The sequence below is a fragment of the Phoca vitulina genome, unplaced genomic scaffold (genome assembly GCF_004348235.1).
Source record: "Phoca vitulina isolate PV1807 unplaced genomic scaffold, GSC_HSeal_1.0 scaffold26, whole genome shotgun sequence".
Taxonomy (NCBI): Eukaryota; Metazoa; Chordata; class Mammalia; order Carnivora; family Phocidae; genus Phoca; species Phoca vitulina.
In genome coordinates, this window is record NW_022589729.1 from 18,801,146 (window position 1) to 18,819,443 (window position 18,298).

At 43.7% G+C, this 18,298-nt stretch overlaps 1 protein-coding gene across 1 annotated transcript; it reads left to right on the forward strand.

Moving 5' to 3' along the window:
• Window positions 1-76: 76 nt before the first annotated feature.
• On the forward strand, window positions 77-15,888 carry ELK4 (ETS transcription factor ELK4). Its single transcript, XM_032422360.1, has 5 exons — window positions 77-230; window positions 6,842-7,057; window positions 8,133-9,002; window positions 10,237-10,353; window positions 11,892-15,888. The coding sequence occupies exons 2-5, from the start codon at window positions 6,851-6,853 to the stop codon at window positions 11,988-11,990; spliced, it is 1,293 nt and encodes a 430-aa protein (XP_032278251.1). The 5' UTR covers window positions 77-230; window positions 6,842-6,850; the 3' UTR covers window positions 11,991-15,888.
• Window positions 15,889-18,298: the final 2,410 nt, after the last annotated feature.

Below are 18,298 nucleotides of genomic sequence, written 5' to 3' on the forward strand. Positions count from 1 at the left end.
GGGGAGGGCGGGGCGCGAGAAGCCGCGGCGGGCGCGGCGGCGGCGGGCGATGCGGGCGGCTGCGGGCACCCGGCGGGCTCGGCTCGGCCGCCGCCGCCTTCTTCGGCTCCGCCGCGGGGGTCGCAGCGGCTGCCGCGCCGTCCTCGAGCTCCCAGCGTGAGGAGGCGGCGGGCAGAGAGAAGCATCACGCTCCAGGCGGAGACCCAGAGGGAACCCCGCGGGCGGCCTCGGTGAGCGGCGCGCCCCGTCCACCCCGCGCCTCTTCGGGCTCTCGCGGCCGCCGCCCCCCGCCGCGGGGAGCGGGGGGGGGGGGGGAGCAGGGGCCGGGGAAGGGGGGAGGAGGCGGCACAACAGGAAGTGAGCGTGGCGGCGGGGGCGGGGGCGGGCGCGCCCTCCCCTGGGACCCGCCCCCGGCCCGCCCTGCCCTGGCCGCGGCCCCCGCCCCGCGGCGCGCAGGTGGACGGCGGAGCGCTCGGTCCCCCGCTTCGCCCCTCAGGTCCCTGGGGCACAGGGTGGCAGTGGCTCTTTGGCTTGGAGGGGGGGCGAATTCTGACTCTCTGTGGTGACAGGAAGTTGGAAAATGAAAGTACAGTAATTCAGAGCTTACCGAGGCCGCGTGAGGTTGCGGCTCTTCCCCGGACTTTGATCTGCTCTGGGGCACACACGGTCACCGAAGTTTCTTCCTCTCCCCAAGCTCGCTGTTCATCCGGTGTCAAGTTTCATTTCTTTTTCTACTTCTGTCCCGCGAGCCCCTTCCCCCTCCTTGACTTTGCGCTTAATGTACAGCTGCCGCGAGGCTGGTCGCCTCTTGGTTCCTGGGAGGATCAATTGGAAACATCTTTTGGGGGCGGAATATTAATTAACTGGCCTTGGCAGGAAATAAGGGGTATTGTTGACTGACGGAAGTAGTCAAAAAATACACAGTTGGCTTTTTCCCAGGCTGTTGAAGTTTAGGGCATTTGAAGTTGAGGGCATTCACATGAAGACTCTGGAGTCTCTTCCTCATCACAACAGTGGATCAGGTCCTCCCTTCCCTTTTGCCGGCTCCCAGCCACCACCCCATTGCGCGGAAAACTTGGTGCTTTAATATTTAGGACTGTTAGTGGTGTTTCCATTGAAATGTTGTATGATTCCGCCCACCCTCCCCCACCTCCCCGTCAGGAACTCCCTTCTCTGATTTTACTTAAACGTTAAAACTGCGAAAGTGAAATCCATTACATTCTTAGGGAAATGCCTTCAAGTTTTACTGCAATGTAATTATACTTTTAATATGTTTTTTTTTTTTTTTAAGATTTTATTTATTTATTTGACCGAGAGAGACAGGGAGAGAGGGAACACAAGCAGGGGGAGTGGGAGAGGGAGAAGCAGGCTCTCTGCCGAGCAGGGGGCCCAATGCAGGGCTCGATCTCAGGACCCTGGGATCATGACCTGACCCGAAGGCAGGCACTTAACGACTGAGCCACCCAAGCGCCCCAACTTTTAATATGTTCTTAATATAGGGTACTGTACTGTGTTAAGAGATTCCTGGTTACTTTTTGTAAAGGATGGTGATTTTAGTTCAAAACTAGTCTTGATACATAATTTTTGTTTTTTTTAAAGATTTTATTTATTTATTTGAGAAAGAATGAGACAGAGAGAGAGCATGAGAGGGGGAGGGTCAGAGGGAGAAGCAGACTCCCCGCTGAGCAGGGAGCCCAAGGTGGACTCGATCCTGGCACTCCAGGATCATGACCTGAGGCAAAGGCAGCCACCCAACCAACTGAGCCACCCAGGGGCCCCTGGTTTTGTTTTATTTAAGCAGCACGCTGAATTTGGAGACCGTTAGTATTTGGGTTTTAGCTGCTGTTTCTGAAAAATAGTTGGGCTGTGGGTCACCACAGCAACTGGACTGTGTATTATAAACATGTTTAGGGTGGAAAAAGTTTCATTTACTAGAGACTTCCTTTCCCTAATAGGTTATTTCAACATGCTTTCTTTCAGTTTACGTCTTGGATTGACCTATTTTTGAGATGTTAAGGTAGAATCAATTACGTTTTCAACATTTAACTCCTCAGTCACGTTCTTTCATTTGCAACAGTTAAGTATTTCTCTCCCTCATTATGCTTCTGAAAAGCTAATTTTAGAAAACTTGAGTTTTTCCATGAAGGAAAGTAAAGGTTTTTATTGATAAGTAGCTAGAATAAAAGTATTTGTATTTTTCAACTTGTCATTTCACCTTTTTAATAACTGTCTTCTGGAAGTTTTTTTCTTTCGATCTCTTTTATGGCTGAGGAAATAATTGAATTTCGTGTTGATAGCACACTTTTAGGAACTGAAATGAAGAGGTTCAACTTGACTGTATACCCAGAGGTTCACCAGCTTTTCAATCAGAGTCTGACCTGATTCCAGAATTGAATGAATAAAATACTCCTTTAAAGTACCCACTGAAGATGTCCATTTTATATCCATGTTAGTTTTTTGCAAAAGAACATTCTTTTCCAGTGCTTCATTCCAAAACCATGATGCCCTTTGATTCTAAACAACCTTCTATCCCAGAGGCACTGAAAAGTACTAAAAAAGCATCAGCATTTTCCCCAACAGTTGGGTTCTGCCCTGAAGTAGCAGCAGCTCACCAGCATTTGACTCAGTCCGTGCGCTCCCCTAATAACCAGGAGGGAAGGTAGAAGTTGAAAGGTGAAACCTGAACCCCTATGGGTGCACACCCACCCTTTGGGGACCCTCCCCTTTGCCCAGGATGGCACTTGTGTGTTCACTGTGGAGATGGTGATGCTTATTTCTCTCTTTGCATCCATACCTTAGCCATTATAAACCCGTGGGGCTCAAGCATTATCTACATGATAGGTAGTTAAGACTCTAGGATTCAGTTTGGGAATTTTCCCAAAAACAAATGGAATTACAGGCACCAAATTCGTAGTCATTTTGAGATTTCAGTTCTCTGTCCTTCATCTTCTCCCCTCCCTCTCTCTGTTCCCTACCTCCCGTTTCCCCACCTCCCGTTTCCCCTCTTTCCCCTCCCCCTGGTATTCTCCCTCTCCCTCTCCCTCTCTCTCTCTCTCTCTCTCTCTCTCTCTCTCACACACACACACACACACAGACACTCACACCCCGACCCCTATAAGCATTTTTTTTTTCAAGTAGGCTCCATGCCCAGCATGGAGCCCAGTGTGGGGCTTGAACTCAGGACCCTTAGATCAAGACCTGAGCTGAGATCAAGAGTGTAGACACTTAACTGATAAGCCACCAGGAGCCCCCCCAGGCATTCTTGATATGAAGATGATGTCTGGAAATATGGAGACAGTTCTTCAGTTAAGCTAAAATTTACTAGGGAGTAGTTTTAACAGGTGTAGACTAAAAAAAAAAAAAATCATTTAGATGGGAAACATGTAATTAAAAGTAGCCGTGAACAGACATCATTAGAAGAAAGGGTCTCTGGTAAATTGAGAAAAATGGTATTCCTCCCCCCCCCTCCACCCCATACTTGATGGATCATAATATAAAATCACTTTTTTTTTTATTTAAAAGATTTTATTTATTTATTTGACAGAGAAAGAGACAGCGAGAGAGGCAACACAAGCGGGGGAGTGGGAGAGGGAGAAGCAGGCTTCCCGCTGAGCAGGGAGCCCGATGCGGGGCTCCATCCCAGGACCCTGGGATCATGACCTGAGCCGAAGGCAGACGCTTAACTGAGCCACCCAGGCGCCCCTAAAATCACTGTTTTTTATTTAAGTAAGCCCTGTGCTCAACCTGGGGCTTGAACTCAGAATCCCAAGATCAAAAGTCACATGCTCTACTGACTGAGCCAGCCAGGTAACCCCTAAAACTACTCTTTTAACTCAGCTTAGGTGAGGCTGTGGGAGAGGTTAGTGGGCAGGGTTACTTAGCATCAAAGTCGCACTTCATATTTGTTAGGCCATTATCACTTAGTATCTTATTGTAAATACTTGTTACAACCTACTGGTGATGTGAATGCAGTTATCCACCTAGGGAATGGTTCTGATGAACAGAGTTTGTGACTGTGATGAGAGAAACTTGGATTCATGGGCTCAGCTTCTCCATTAACTGTGACTGGGGACATCTCCTGCTTCCTGTTCTTTTTTATTTTCCCATCTCTACTTTTGGATGACAGTATCTGTAACCAGCTTCGAAGCAACAACTAAGGATTATTGGAGGACATTTTGAGTGTCTTGGAAAAGTTCTAGAAACCCAGCTATCTTCCGCTGCAGTTTTTCATCTGCCTTTTTTGGGAGCAGACATAGTTGACCCTTAAGGATCCCATTCTTTATGAGTTACACGTTGTTAGAATTAGGCTTCTAAGGCCTACGGTTTTGTAATATTTGTAGTGTTAGTTTGTTTTTAGCGTCTTTATTGAGATAAAATTCATCTACTTAAGTTGTACAATGTGGTGCTTTTAGTATATTCAAAGAGTTGTGTAACTACCACCACAATCTTAAGTTTAGAATATTTACATCACCCCATTAGCAGTAACTCCCCATTCGTCTGTCCACTCAGCCCCTAGCAACCACTGATCTACTTTCTGTGTTGAATGCATTTGCCTATTCTGGACATTTCATATAAATGGAAATACAACATGTGGTCTTTTGTGGCTGGCATCTTTCACTTAACGTAACGTTTTCAAAGTTTGTCCATGTTGTAGCATGTACTAGTACTTTAGTCCTTTTTCTGGCTGAATAATATTCCACTGTATAGTTATACCACATTTTGCCTGTCCATTCATCAGTTGATGGACATTTTGTTGTTTCTACTTTTTGCGTATTGTTATGCAATAATGTTGCTGTAAACACTCCTGTACACGTATCTGCGTGGACATGTATTTTCAGTTCTTTTGGGTATGTACCTAGGAGTGGAATTGCTGGGTCATATGGTAACTCTGTTTAGCATTTTGAGGAACTATCACACTGGTTTCCAAAGTGGCTATACCATTTTACATTCCTACCAGTAATGCATGAGCGATTCACTTTCTTTACATCGTAGCCAACACTTCTTACTGTCTTTTTGATTATAGCCATCCTAATAGGTGTGAAGTGGTATCTCGTGTGGTTTTGATTTTCAGTTCCCTAATAACTAATGTTGAGTACCTTTTCATGAGCTTATTGTCAGTTTGTCTTCTTTGAAGATATGTCTTTGCAAATCTTTTGCCTAGTTTCTGTTTTTTTTTTTTTAATTATAAGAATTCTTTTTTTTTTTTTTTTTTAAGATTTTTAAGTAATCTCTACACCCATTGTGGGGCTTGAACTCACAACCCTGAGATCAAGAGTTGCATGCTCCACTGACTGAGCCAGCCAGGCGCCCCTAATTATAAGAATTTTTGGGGCACCTGGGTAGCTCAGTCGGTTGAGTGTCCGACTCTTGATATCAGCTCAGGTCATTTTCTCGGGGTCCTGGGATTGAGCCCCGTATGGGGCTCCACATTCAGTGGGGAGTCTGCTTGAGGATTTTTCTTTTTTCTTTTTTTTTTTAAGATTTTATTTATTTATTTGACAGAGAGAGACACTGCGAGAGAGGGAACACAAGCAGGGGGAGCGGGAGAGGGAGAAGCAGGCTTCCTGCTGAGCAGGAAGCTGGATTTGGGGCTAGATCCCAGGACTCTGGGATCATGACCTGAGCTGAAGGCAGACGCTTAACGACTGAGCCACCCAGGCACCTGGAGGATTTTTCTTCCTCTCCCCTGGCTTGTGTGCCTTCTCTCTCTCTCAAATAAATAAATAAATCTATTTTTTTAAAAAAGATTTTGTTTATTTGAGAGAGAGCACAAGGGAGTAGGGGGGAGCAGCAGAGTCAGAGGGAGAAGCAGGCTCCCCACCAAGCAGGGAGCCCAACTTGGGGCTTGATCCCAGGATCCTGAGATCATGACCCGAGCCGAAGGTAGACACCCAACCAATTGAGCCACCCAGGCACCCTAAATAAATAAATCTTTTTTAAAAATTCCTTTAGAAACAAAGAATTCTCTGGCCCAAAATGTCAGTAGAGCCAAAATTGAGAAACTCTGGCCTAAACAGGGAGATCCTAAAACCTGAGATATTGAATGATTTTTCATTTCATGTCTTGATAATCAGATAAAGGCCACTCATCAAATAAAGGAGGATCTATAGGGGCGCCTGGCTGGCTCAGTCAGTAGAGCATGCGACTCTTGATCTCAGTGTCGTAAGTTCAAGCCCCACATTGGGCATGGAGCCTTCTTCAAAAAAAAAAAAAAAAAAGGAGTAACCCTGTGGGCAGAGTGGTGACAGAGCTTGTAAATTAAATCAGGGAGCATTTTCTGAATTTTCAGTGCTGCCAATTTAAATGTAAATTAATTTATGAGAACGGAAATGATTTGGAGGAGAAATGCCAATGGAGCAAAAGTAGATTTATTCCCTACATCTTCGGGCCACCGTGAGACACACACATACTCCTGGCAAATAAACCAAGTTGCTTGATTTAAATGGTGGTCTCAGAGGATAGGACAATGAGGTTTTCAGATAGAACTCAGGAACAGCGGTACTCTGGTGACCTACAGTCCTCAGACTGCTCCTGTGACTTACGGAACTCACTTTATCTCCCAGCAAGGCTTTTCTTAAGCAGTGTGGCTTGCTTAAGAGCAGATTGTCTGGATTTAAATGTCAGCTCCACCATTTAGTTGCTTGGCCTCAGACAAGTGACTTAACTCTTTTCTGAATCAGTTTTTTCAAATGTAAAATGAGGCTGCAACAGTATCTGTTTTGTAGGATTGCTGTGAGAATGAAATGAAGTAATACATTTGGAGCACAGTGCCTGGCATATGGTGTCCTGTACGTGTTGGCTGTTAATATTATTGTATGTCTTATCTGTACGCCTCTTTCAGCTCATTGCTATGGACAGTGCTATCACCCTGTGGCAGTTCCTCCTTCAGCTCCTACAGGAGCCTCAGAACAAGCACATGATCAGCTGGACCTCTAATGATGGGGAGTTCAAGCTCTTGCAGGCAGAAGAGGTGGCTCGTCTCTGGGGGATTCGTAAGAACAAGCCTAATATGAATTACGACAAACTCAGCCGAGCCCTCAGATACTATTATGTAAAGGTAATACACATCCACCTCAAAACAAGAATTGTTTCTCTCTTCTGTTGAGGTTATAAGGTACTAATGTCCTTTTTTATTTGAGGTATAATTGACATAAAACATTATATTAGTTTTAGGTGTACAACATAATGATTTGATATTTGTGTACATTGCAAAATGATCACTGTCCTGGTTTATTTTCATCCAATTTATTTCATAACTTCAGCAGTTTGGAATTAGGATGAAACATGTAAATGTCCCAGCTCTATTTCTGCAGTCCCACTGCTCATGCATATGTTGTTCCTAATTGCAGTTGTCTGTAAAGAAAAAGTGAGTATAGGGTTGGAATAAGGAAAAGAAAATTTGAGATTCTTGAGGACAAAATAAAACATATATATCATAATTTAAAAGTTGTCACATTTATGCTTTTTTTTAAGCTTTACTTTTTAATTTAACCCAGAGAACACAAATTAATACTTTAAAGAATAGCTGTTAATACACAGATTTGATTTCTTAGTTAAAATTTATTTTTTGCTTAATTTCCTATTATTTTGGATACATTCTTGGGCTCTGAGGTGAAATGAATGGCTCAAATGGGTAGAATTAGAATGAGAAGCTGAGCTCTTAATTTCTTTCACTTTTAAGTGGTTGGTCTTACCAGTTTCCCCCAAGGGGGGGTGTGAGGTAAGAAAGAACTGGAACTTCGGAAAGAAGTAGAAGGCCCAGCAGAAGTAATGTTCTCTTCCTTTGTGCTTACTCAGGATGCGAATGGCTGGTACCTTTGGAATTGTTTGAGACCACAGTTCAGTGATCTTTGACTTAATACAGATAATTTGGTTGAGGGTGTTAGGCAATTGAAAACCTCTCTTTTATGTAACATGTCATTTCAGTTGTTCATAAGACATTTAAATATGCTCAGCTTATGTTCCATAGCGCAAGGACCTGGGTTTGGTATGGCTAGATAAATGCAGGTGATTTTGAGGCTCTCAAGTAAACTACTTGCCAAATAGAGACCCTTATGAAGTCAGCTTCTTCCTGAGCTGTGAGAGGTACATTTGCAAGAAAATATAAGCATGCTTATTTTATTTATCTACAGAATATCATTAAAAAAGTGAATGGTCAGAAGTTTGTGTACAAGTTTGTGTCTTACCCAGAGATTTTGAAAATGGACCCACTGACCGTGGGCAGGACTGAGGGAGACTGTGAAGCTGTGAGCTGCAGTGAAGTCGGCGGCAGCTGCAGGGACCCCGAGAGTGGGGGCAGAGAGAAGCCCCCGCAGCCCGGGGCCCGGGCCTCCAGCCGCAATGACTACATACACTCCGGCTTGTATTCTTCCTTTACTCTCAACTCTTTGAACTCCTCCAGTAAGAAGCTCTTCAAACCTATAAAGATTGAGAGTGCAGCTGAGAAGCTGGCAGAGAAGAAGCCGCCTCAGGAGCCAACACCGTCTGTCATCAAGTTCGTAACAACACCTTCCAAAAAGCTGCCAGTTGAACCTGTTGCCGCCGCCCTATCAGGCGGCCCAAGCATTTCTCCATCTCCGGAAGAAACGCTCCAGGTGTTGGAGACTTTGGCTTCCCCCAGACTGCCTTCCCTGGAAGCCCCGGCCTCTGCAGCCGGCGGCACCCCCGCCTTTGCCGCGCCCCCCATCTCCGCCTCCCCTTCTGTGCAGGAGCCCCCCAGGACCCCTTCACCGCCGCTGAGTCCCAACCCCGACATTGACACCGACATCGAGTCCGTGGCCTCGCAGCCCATGGAACTTCCCGAGAACTTGACACTGGAACCTAAAGACCAGGATTCAGCTTTGCTGGGAAAGGACAAAACAAGTAATTCCTCAAGATCCAAGAAACCCAAAGGCTTAGAGCTGGCGCCCATCCTTGTGATCACGGGCAGTGACCCGAGCCCCCTGGGAATATTGAGCCCGTCTCTCCCCACAGCTTCTCTTACGCCAGCACTTTTCTCACAGGTAACCACCTCTTGCTTTCTGGAGCCACCGATGTTTGCACTGACCCCCCTTTTAAAACAAATCCAGAATCGACCACCACCCGTTCTCATGCTGCTACTTAAGTCTGTCTTAAAAAGGTGGGCTGTGACCCCGTGAAAGTAACCCAGTTCCGCGCCTAATCGGAACTGCTGCAGGCGAGGTTTGGAGGAGCGTTCTAAAAGAACTCATTGTCTCTGCAAGCCAAGAAATATTTGTCAACTTCCTCCTAAAACTATTCTCTCTCTCTCTCTCTTTTTTTTTGGGGGGGGTCTTATAAAACTCTTTGGTATCTTATACAAAAATAGTGATAACGTCAAAAGCTAGAAAACCAATCCTGAGAACCTTAAGAAAACCAACTGGTGTGATGTTGAGAAACAAGTTTGTACAATTAACATTAGCTATTTCTTAACTTGCTCATCTCCTATAATATTTATTTATTTATTTAAGAGAGGGGGTGAAGAGGGAGAGAGAAAATCTTTTTTTCTTTTTTTTTTTAAGATTTTATTTCTTTGACAGAGAGAGACACAGCGAGAGAGGGAACACAAGCAGGGAGAGTGGGAGAGGGAGAAGCAGGCTTCCCGCAGAGCAGGGAGCCTGATCCGGAGCTTGATCCCAGGACCCTGGGATCATGACCTGAGCCGAAATCAAGAGTCCAACGCTTAACTGAGCTACCCAGGCGCCTCCCCCGTAACATTTAAATAGGTGAATCCAGACCTCCCATTACTAAGGAGAACTGTGTTTGTGACTTTAGTTACCCGTTATTTCTCTGCACTTGACCAGATTGGTTTCTCTATTTGGGAAAGACCCTACAAAACACAGGTTAGAATTTGCGCTTTATCTTTCTTAGGTTGTAAAAATAATTTCTGAGCTTTTCCTCATGGTAAAATTTCAGACATACTTAGTGGAGAAGAGGACAATATTTGGGTTCAGGGTTGGGGCACCTGGGTGGCTCAGTCGGTTAAGTGTCTGCCTTCCACTCAGGTCATGTTCCCGGGGTCCTGGGATCGAGCCCCGCGTCAGGCTCCCTGCTTGGCGGGAAGCCAGCTTCTCTCTCTCCCTCAGCGCCCCTCCGCAACCCCCCCTTGTGCTCATGCTCTGTCTCTCTCAGATAAATAAATTAAAATATTTGGGTTCACGGCTATTGGTGTATTATTATAAGGTTGAAACATAATCCTGGTGAGTCACTTAGTGACCGTCTTTGTTCTGCATGTTGCAGACGCCCATCTTACTGACGCCGAGCCCCTTGCTCTCCAGCATCCACTTCTGGAGTACTCTCAGCCCTGTTGCTCCTCTGAGTCCAGCCAGACTGCAAGGTGCTAACACACTCTTCCAGGTGAGTCACCTCCAAGCCTGTCTCTTGCAGTTGGGGCCTGGCACATGAAGAAAGAGAAAGGCCGTGTCTTCACTCTTCAGTCTCCTCATTGTAAAACTTCTGTTTAATAAATACGCTCTACGAGGGTTAATTGGCCAGCCAGCAAACGACTCCGACAGATACAGCCACACTTCCTTTTCATTCTTTACTGTTACATACATTTCAGTTAGACCCGTTAGTGTTCAGTACTGTAGTAGATTTTGAACCCACCCAGTTGCTTTGTCATTTTAAATGCTAGAAATCCTCTTTTTTTTTTTCTTGGAAAAGAAAATACACACGTGTGAAAATTTGCGGGAGAATCTGCACATAGGTCTCCTCTTTTACCTGAGGATTTTTAAAAAAGAAAACTTTTGAGAATGGTCTATCAAATACTCCCATTTCTCACTCATTTAGAATTGATACTTATCAATATTTTAAATATATGTTTAAAAAAATGGGTATTGTAGTATCCCTTAACTGAGATCATAGGAAAGGTCTCACAGCTTTTAACCATTATTTTTCCCCAGGCATCTAGACTTTATAAGTTATAGAGTTTATTTTGGTTGATTCATTCACTTATTTAGGGGTAACTCACTGGGAGATTTTCTTACATTTTACAATTTAGTTTTTCATTTGTTCTTTTGGAAATGAAATGGTAAAGAAAAAAGAAATGTAAAAAAATTTTTTTTTTTTTTAAGATTTATTTATTTATTTGACAGAGACACAGCGAGAGAGGGAACACAAGCAGGGGGAGTTGGGAGAGGGAGAAGCAGGCCTCCCGTGGAGCAGGGAGCCCGATGCGGGGCTCGATCCCAGGACCCTGGGACCATGACCTGAGCCGAAGGCAGACGCTTAACGACTGAGTCACCCAGGCGCCCTGAAAAATCTTTCTACTTCTGCATTTTTTTTTTTTTTTTTTGCAAAAAGTTCTAAATTACTGAATGGAAAGAGTGTTGAGAATGTTTCATATTTTATTTTTACATTTTTCTTTGCCTCTCACAGATAATTGAGTTGTAGAGAGATTTGAGACCTTAAAGGCACAGTGCTCGTGCAGTTTCAGCGTGGACTCTCCCTATAGAACTGGTCTTCGAATACATGATGGGGAGCTCTGTTCTAGGATGAGCACCCTGTAACTATTTGCACCAGTTATAGAGTTCATAGATGGGCATCTCTTTCTGGACCTCTTTTTGACTGTGTGATTTGCTTTGTAATTGCATTATACTCTATAGTGTGTGAACTTTCTAAAACCTTCGTGTGAAGTTAAACATAAACCTGTATACCTTAGGCTATGAGGGAAGGTAGGCCAGAGAGTGTTAATATTTAACATGTAGGACAAGCAGTTTTTTTCTTTAAAGTTTTTCCTGTGACATCATATTCTTCCACGATAAATGGTTTCCACCTTTGTCCCGTGAGTCACTGCAGGCAGCTCTCACATTCTGCCTCAGGGACTGTAGCGGGGACAGAAAGTGAAAGTTGGGGTTGAGTAATAGGATGATAATGTGTTTTATTTTCTTTCTCAGTTTCCTTCTGTACTGAACAGTCATGGACCGTTCACTGTGTCCGGCCTGGATGGACCACCCACCCCTGGCCCATTTTCCCCAGATCTACAGAAAACATAACCTATGCACTTGTGGAATGAGAGAACCAAGGAATAAAGAAACAGTCGTTCAACATGATTACATTTGAAGTGAGCAGTTAATAGTTCTACAATGCTAATAATAGACTGTTGTGATTTTTGCCATTCCCCATTGAAATGCCTTTTTAAGATTCCCTTTGAATATGACTCAAGTTGGACGGTATATAAAAATGCCTTAATTGGAGTCCAAGCTCCACCTCCCTCTTCCTTCCTTCACTCCTTCCTTCCTTCCTTCTTTCCTTTCTTTCTAAATATTTTGAGCTTTGTGTTAAAGAAATTTTTGGTGGGGTTTAGCAGCTAGCTATGCTTTGCAAGAGCAGTTAAGAACAAAGTTACTCCTTCTGCCTTATTGGGACCCTTTGGCCAGGAAAACAGTGATGCTTTGAGTGTATTATTTGGAGAAATGTGAACTGCAGTTGGCCGTATCTTCAAGACTAAGTGTGTTCTGTGGAATAACTAAAAGTGAGCTGTGTACAAACAGTGAAGGAAAAGGAATCCTTCCTGTTCACACAAAGTAAGATTGGAGCAGTATTATCAGAGAGATTCTATTTGGCTGTAAAGGGGAACATAGGTAGGCAACTCCACAGAAGGACATCTTACTTACCTTTATCACGTGGGTTTCTTAGCCATAAGCGTGATCTTGTTTGAACCTGTGAACAGAGCATGGAGCCTAGTCTGTTTCAACATAGGAAGATGTTTTAAACTTGGGGTTTAAGATAGTGTTTGCAGCAACCAGTGAGAATAGGGGACCCCATCTCCAGCACGGAAGTGCTGTCAACTCTCTGGGTGGTATGATTATACCCCCGCGGTACACAGCCTGGTAAGTGATGGCTTTTAGGATGAAGCTGGGTTTTGAAATCTTGAGGCATCTCTGAATGAAACATTCAACTGAATGACTTGAAACAACATGTGGGGCTGTCCCAGTTAGAAGGGACTTTTTCTTTCCTGTTCATTTTACCCTATTTTCCACTGCATATTTACCTTCTTTTAAATTTAAGGTTGTTAGGGGGTTGTGATAGTTTTAAAGATGTTATTAGGAAGATGAAAAGCAAAGCGAAGCCTCCAAATCTCAGGTGAGGTAAAGATGTGCTTATTTCTTTGACAAAAAAATTTTTTTTAATTAGAGAGCCGCAGAATTTGTTTGGAAATGCTCATACACAGGGATTGGATTGTTCACATCAGTAGTGAGAAATGTAGGCCTTCATCTCTACGTTAGCACATTTATAAAACGTTACCACGTGGTAACCAGTGCCAGGTGCGGACTGAGCTGTGGAGCCTCCAGGCTGAATTGATACCAGCATCACAGTGGACTCTTCTGAAGAACTTGGCTTTGAAAGTCTAGGATTAGATCTACGCCACCACCACAACACTGCCCATTAACCTCATCTTTTAACTCTAGAAACAGTTCTATAATTGAGTCCCATAAACTAAAGGGAAAGAGGGAGTAAGCATTGGAGGGCTCAAAATGCCACTGAGACAAACCAGCGTCTTCCAGATGTAGAATACTCACTTTAAATGTTTCTGTACAGTGTAGAGAAGCTGTAGTGTGAGACGTCCATGCTAGGTTAGTAGGAGTGGAGGGACAGTATTCAGGGAGCTGTCTTTATATTTGTAGTGTTGAAGACCTGTTCGCGATTCCTTTGTGGTCACCAGCTGAAAGATCTGTTCTTGGGGTGTTCTGGAGCGATGGGGAACAGACGGTGGGACTTGTCTCCCACACTGAGTCATTTACTTCGCATGCTTGTTTGAAATCAGACCTCTCAGGAGCACTTTGGAATAGTTATTAGGTTAATGAATATTTTGTACTTTAAATGTAAGTATTGATGGCTTGATTTAACTAGATATTTTAAATTTTGAAAGCACAAAAGTATTTTATCTCTTTGAAGTAAGGGAGAAAAGCCATTGGTTGTTTTCATAGACAATATCTTTGAAGATTACCTATCTCAGCACAGGGGTGCCTGGGAACCAAGGGCACCATTAAAACTCAGTCACAGCACCTTCCTAGGAACCAGTTTTCGTGAGTCCTCTGTCTGTAAACCTACCCCGGAAGCCTGCCAAGAGGTGTGGGCCTCAGGAGATTGATGATCTGCTTTCTCTTTGAGATCAACTGATGTGGAGAAGTGTGTGTGTGTGTGTGTGTGTGTGTGTGTGTGTGTGTATTTCCTTTTTTAAATGAAAGTTTACAACCTTAGCTCAAGTGTATGAGGCAGACCGTTCTGTTTGTAAACTACCTCCTTCCTGGAAAAGTCTCAGCTTCATGTTTTTTGAACATCCAGAGTTCTTAGCATCAAAAGGTGACCTACCACTTAAGCTCAGTATTCTCTGGGGGGCCTTCTGTTTGGTATCTGTAGCTGGTATCCATCACGAGTCATTTTGCCAGGATGATGGCTGGTGGGCCAAAGTAGCCCAAGTTAAGGGAAGGGATCAGGTTGGATGAGTTTTTGAGACATCTGTCATTATCTTAGCTTTTCATCTGCCCTGGCCCCATATCTACTCATTTGTATGCTGGGAAATGTTTAAAACAACCAGGCTCTCTGAAGGGGAAAGAAAAAAAATTCCTTAAATTGTAGCATTTGCTGATTCCCATGATGTAAATGACTCCCCCTGTGGCTGATTTGAAGCCACTGCCTCGAGTTGAGAATGGAGGGAGGAGCACAGCGCTGCTCTCTTGGCCGGCCATCGCCACGTCAGTCCAGTCTTGGGTGGGTTTTCACAGAATTCCTAAAATCATTTTTTTCTTGTTCCTATGCTGGTTTATTAAAATCACATGTCTAACGTCAGTAATTTTTTTTTTTTAATGGTTTGTCAATGCTTTTGTGATGTAATATTCCTTATGGTGTATTTTGTGTGTTCTAACAAAGATGAAAACTTCCATTGATTTTTAAAAATACATACTTAAGGGAATAATCCAGAAATCCTCAAAAAGTCAGTGTAAGCTTCTTAGAATTAAAACATAGGTTTAATTTTTCCACATTTTGATGGCTAAAATAGGAGTATAAATTTTTTCTTCAGATTTTGACAGGAAAAGTAAGCCCATGAGCCCATATATATACACACACACGTATGTATATATGGTGAAAGGGTACTGGATTTTTTTAACTGGAAGAATTCCTTGACCTTTTACATACTGTATTAGAGATCCAAAAAGGCAGGTCTGTTGAATCTCTTCACCTGGCACAATTGCTGGTTTTCTCCATACTGTGCGTCACTCAGGCTTGGAGGGGAAAGGAAGTCAGAGGCTTGGGATGCTGCGGCCGCCAGAGCAGGCTCTGGGTAGTAACACGGCAGGCCCGTTCTAGCAGGCGTTGTGTGAGGTCTGGCCCACTAACCTTGTCTTAGCCTGATCTCAGAATATTTGTTAGGATTGTGAAGTTCTAAAGGCAGTTTTGTAGGTTTCTAGGGAACGTAAGCCCCTGGAAGCACCCCCTGGCACTTCAGGAAAGCGGCCTCCAGCCTTTCCGAGCACACACCTTGCTCAGTAAAAGTTTTTGAACACCAGTTTCCTCTTGCAAAATCATACGTGTGTAGTTGTCAACCGCTGTGTGAAAGTCACATGTACATCATAAGACAACACAAAAATCGGAATTAAGGATGGTGTAAAAAGGAAATCTTGACTGGAAGTTCCAGTATTTTCTTCTTGCCCCCAGGAGATTGCCTTGTGCACCTTCTGGCAGCACGTGCTCTCTGCCTTGAAGACCACTGACTCAGGATATTGTTTACAGTCTGATCTTGAAAACAAGAGGTGGATGCTTTTGTTGTGATCCATGCAGAAATCCTTTACATGTTTGACCTGATTTTCATATCAAATCTCTAGAAGTTCAATTTTGTTTTTTTTTAAAGATTTTATTTATTTATTTGACAGAGAGAGAGTGAGAGGCAACACAAGCAGGGGGAGTGGGAGAGGGAGAAGCAGGCTTCCCACGGAGCAGGGAGCCCGATGTGGGGCTAGATCCCAGGACCCCGGGATCGTGACCTGAGCTGAAGGCAGACGCCCAATGACTGAGCCACCCAGGCGCCCCTCTAGAAGTTCAGTTTGGAAATCTTCAGGAAAGGTTGTCTTCAACTTCCTGAAGTGTTTGTTATATTAATTCTTTTTCATACATGACCCATTACCAAGTGTTTTCTAGAGCTTCATGCATAGTATTTTTGACAGCCTGTTGTCTCTTTTCTCTCCAAATTAGGTGTGACTCTGTAATTGACTTTTATTTTACTAGTCTGCTTACAAACTTCTTTTGGCCTTATTAATGTTATGTTTTACCAATAAATTCTGAATTATTTTAAGTTGCTTTATGCAAAACTATATAACATCCTCCATGTTCTTGCTGCATTCATAAGTTTTGATTTTTTATTTGTTGGAACGTTTCAGCATCTGAAGAAATACTTTCCTTGATGGTCCAGTGCTACTTATCACTTCATTAACTTGTATATATTTTAGTTATCCATGCCAGAAATGTAGAATTGTGCTCAGGCGCCGCTCTTAGGCGTATAGACCAGTCTGGAGAGGAGTGCGGGTGTCTTTGTGCAGAAACCTGGAGCTCCGAGTGAATCACCAAACCAATGGGGAAGTTAAAAAGACTACTCACCGTGTTATCTGAGGGAAGGACAGAACATGTTAGTTCTAAATGGAGCTGAGAAGTTAATTGTTCCCCCCACAGGGAAGTGGAGGTCAACATTAATTTTCTTTCTTTAGCAGGTACCCTGACCGGAGAAGGGTTCTATGGAAAACATTTTATGAATTATCTTCTTGGTTTTGGGTCAACAAATAAATGTTATTTTTAATGCTGCAGGCATTACCTGAAACAAGGTGCCCTGTTATTCCTCTTAGGTCATCAGAATTCTGCTTACTGGAGTTTGAAGTTTTAATCTTAGAATCTAGAATTCTTGTGGGTGGTAGTGTATTAAGCAAGAAAAGAAGGCGGTTTGATTTCATTTCTCGTACTTGGTGGAACCTGTTAGCACAAAAGTCATGTTTTGACCTGTAAACAGAGCAGTCTGAAAGGTGAGTTGTTGATGTGGTTTAAATGTTCCATTTGAAGGTGCCAGTTTCTTCAGGCTTTTCCGAAAAAAAAAAAAAAAAAAAATTGCGATAGATTGACAGCCTGCCAGAAAATGGCAGCTGCCGGGATGCTGCCATTCGTCGTGAGAGCGGGAGGCCCAGAGTGGCTTGTGCGAGAGGGGAGGCGTTGGCTTTCCGGCTTGCCGCAGAAACCAAGATGTTCAAGCTGTTGTAAACCCCCTAACAAAACTCAGGAGGGATACAATCAAACACAGTAAGGCTCTTGAACTCTAGTTTTTTTAGTTGTAATACACATCAGAAAGTTTTGTGAGATTTAAAATTTTACTTTTAAAGATGTAATTGGAAGACTGGAGCATTTCCTTCCAAGTCATTCTGGTGTATTGGCTGAGCTCCTGTACGTGTGGTATGCTCATGTGCTGAGTGTGTACGTGCGCGTGCGTGGAAGTAAATCTTTCAGAGGGAACATAGAGTCTTCATCCTCTAGGATGGCTCCTAGGCTATTTTATACGAAAATTTAAAAAAAGATTGGCCGCACTTTGCAGTTGCCACTTTTAAAAAACAAATGCCTTGCACATATATTTTTAAATCCCTAGAATTCATCAACCTTTAATTGCTTGCCACCATTTTAGAGCTAGAAGGCTGCCTGTGACATGTGCTGAACAAAGCCGCGTTGACCCGCTCTCCTGCGCGTGCATCGCTGCCCTTTCCTAACATTTCTACACTTCCGCTTTTGTGTAGAATCCTCATTTTGGTGGGGTCTGAATTTCTCAGAGAGGGGGTTTATACGAAGTAGTATTTCTAAAGTACAGATTTGACCGTGAATTGATGAAATGGTGGGGGAGTTCTGGCACCGTAGCCTAGTTTATCCTTCTAAACTGTACCGAAGAGCATTAGCAGAAACCTCAGAGTATCTTGGGCTGAATGTTCTTCTCAGCTTTGCCTTGTTTCCCATCTCATAAGGGCCCATCCTGACTCTTGTCCCTCCAAGGATTATGAGCTGTGCTAGGACAAGCCTGGGACCCTCAGGACAAGGGTGGGCGCGCCCTGTGGCCAGGCCAGAGTTCTAGCCAGTAGAATCATTCAAGTATGCCTAGAATAGAGTTCAGGGGTGGGAATGCCATGTACTGGTATTAAATCACTTGGCACTTTTTGGGGCACCATTATTAGCACTGTTTTGTTCTTAATAACTGGAAGCACTTAATGATTATTTTGTTTAATTTCGACCTAAGGATATTGAGGGTCAGAGAAGTAATGTTTATTTCTTGTTTATGTTT

Coding starts and splice junctions, on each gene's coding strand:
- ELK4 (XM_032422360.1), top strand. CDS start 6,851: ATGGACAGTGCTATCACCCTGTGGCAGTTCCTCCTTCAGCTCCTACAG. Junction 9,003..10,236: donor CGCCAGCACTTTTCTCACAG/GTAACCACCTCT, acceptor TGCATGTTGCAG/ACGCCCATCTTACTGACGCC. Junction 10,354..11,891: donor GTGCTAACACACTCTTCCAG/GTGAGTCACCTC, acceptor TTTCTTTCTCAG/TTTCCTTCTGTACTGAACAG.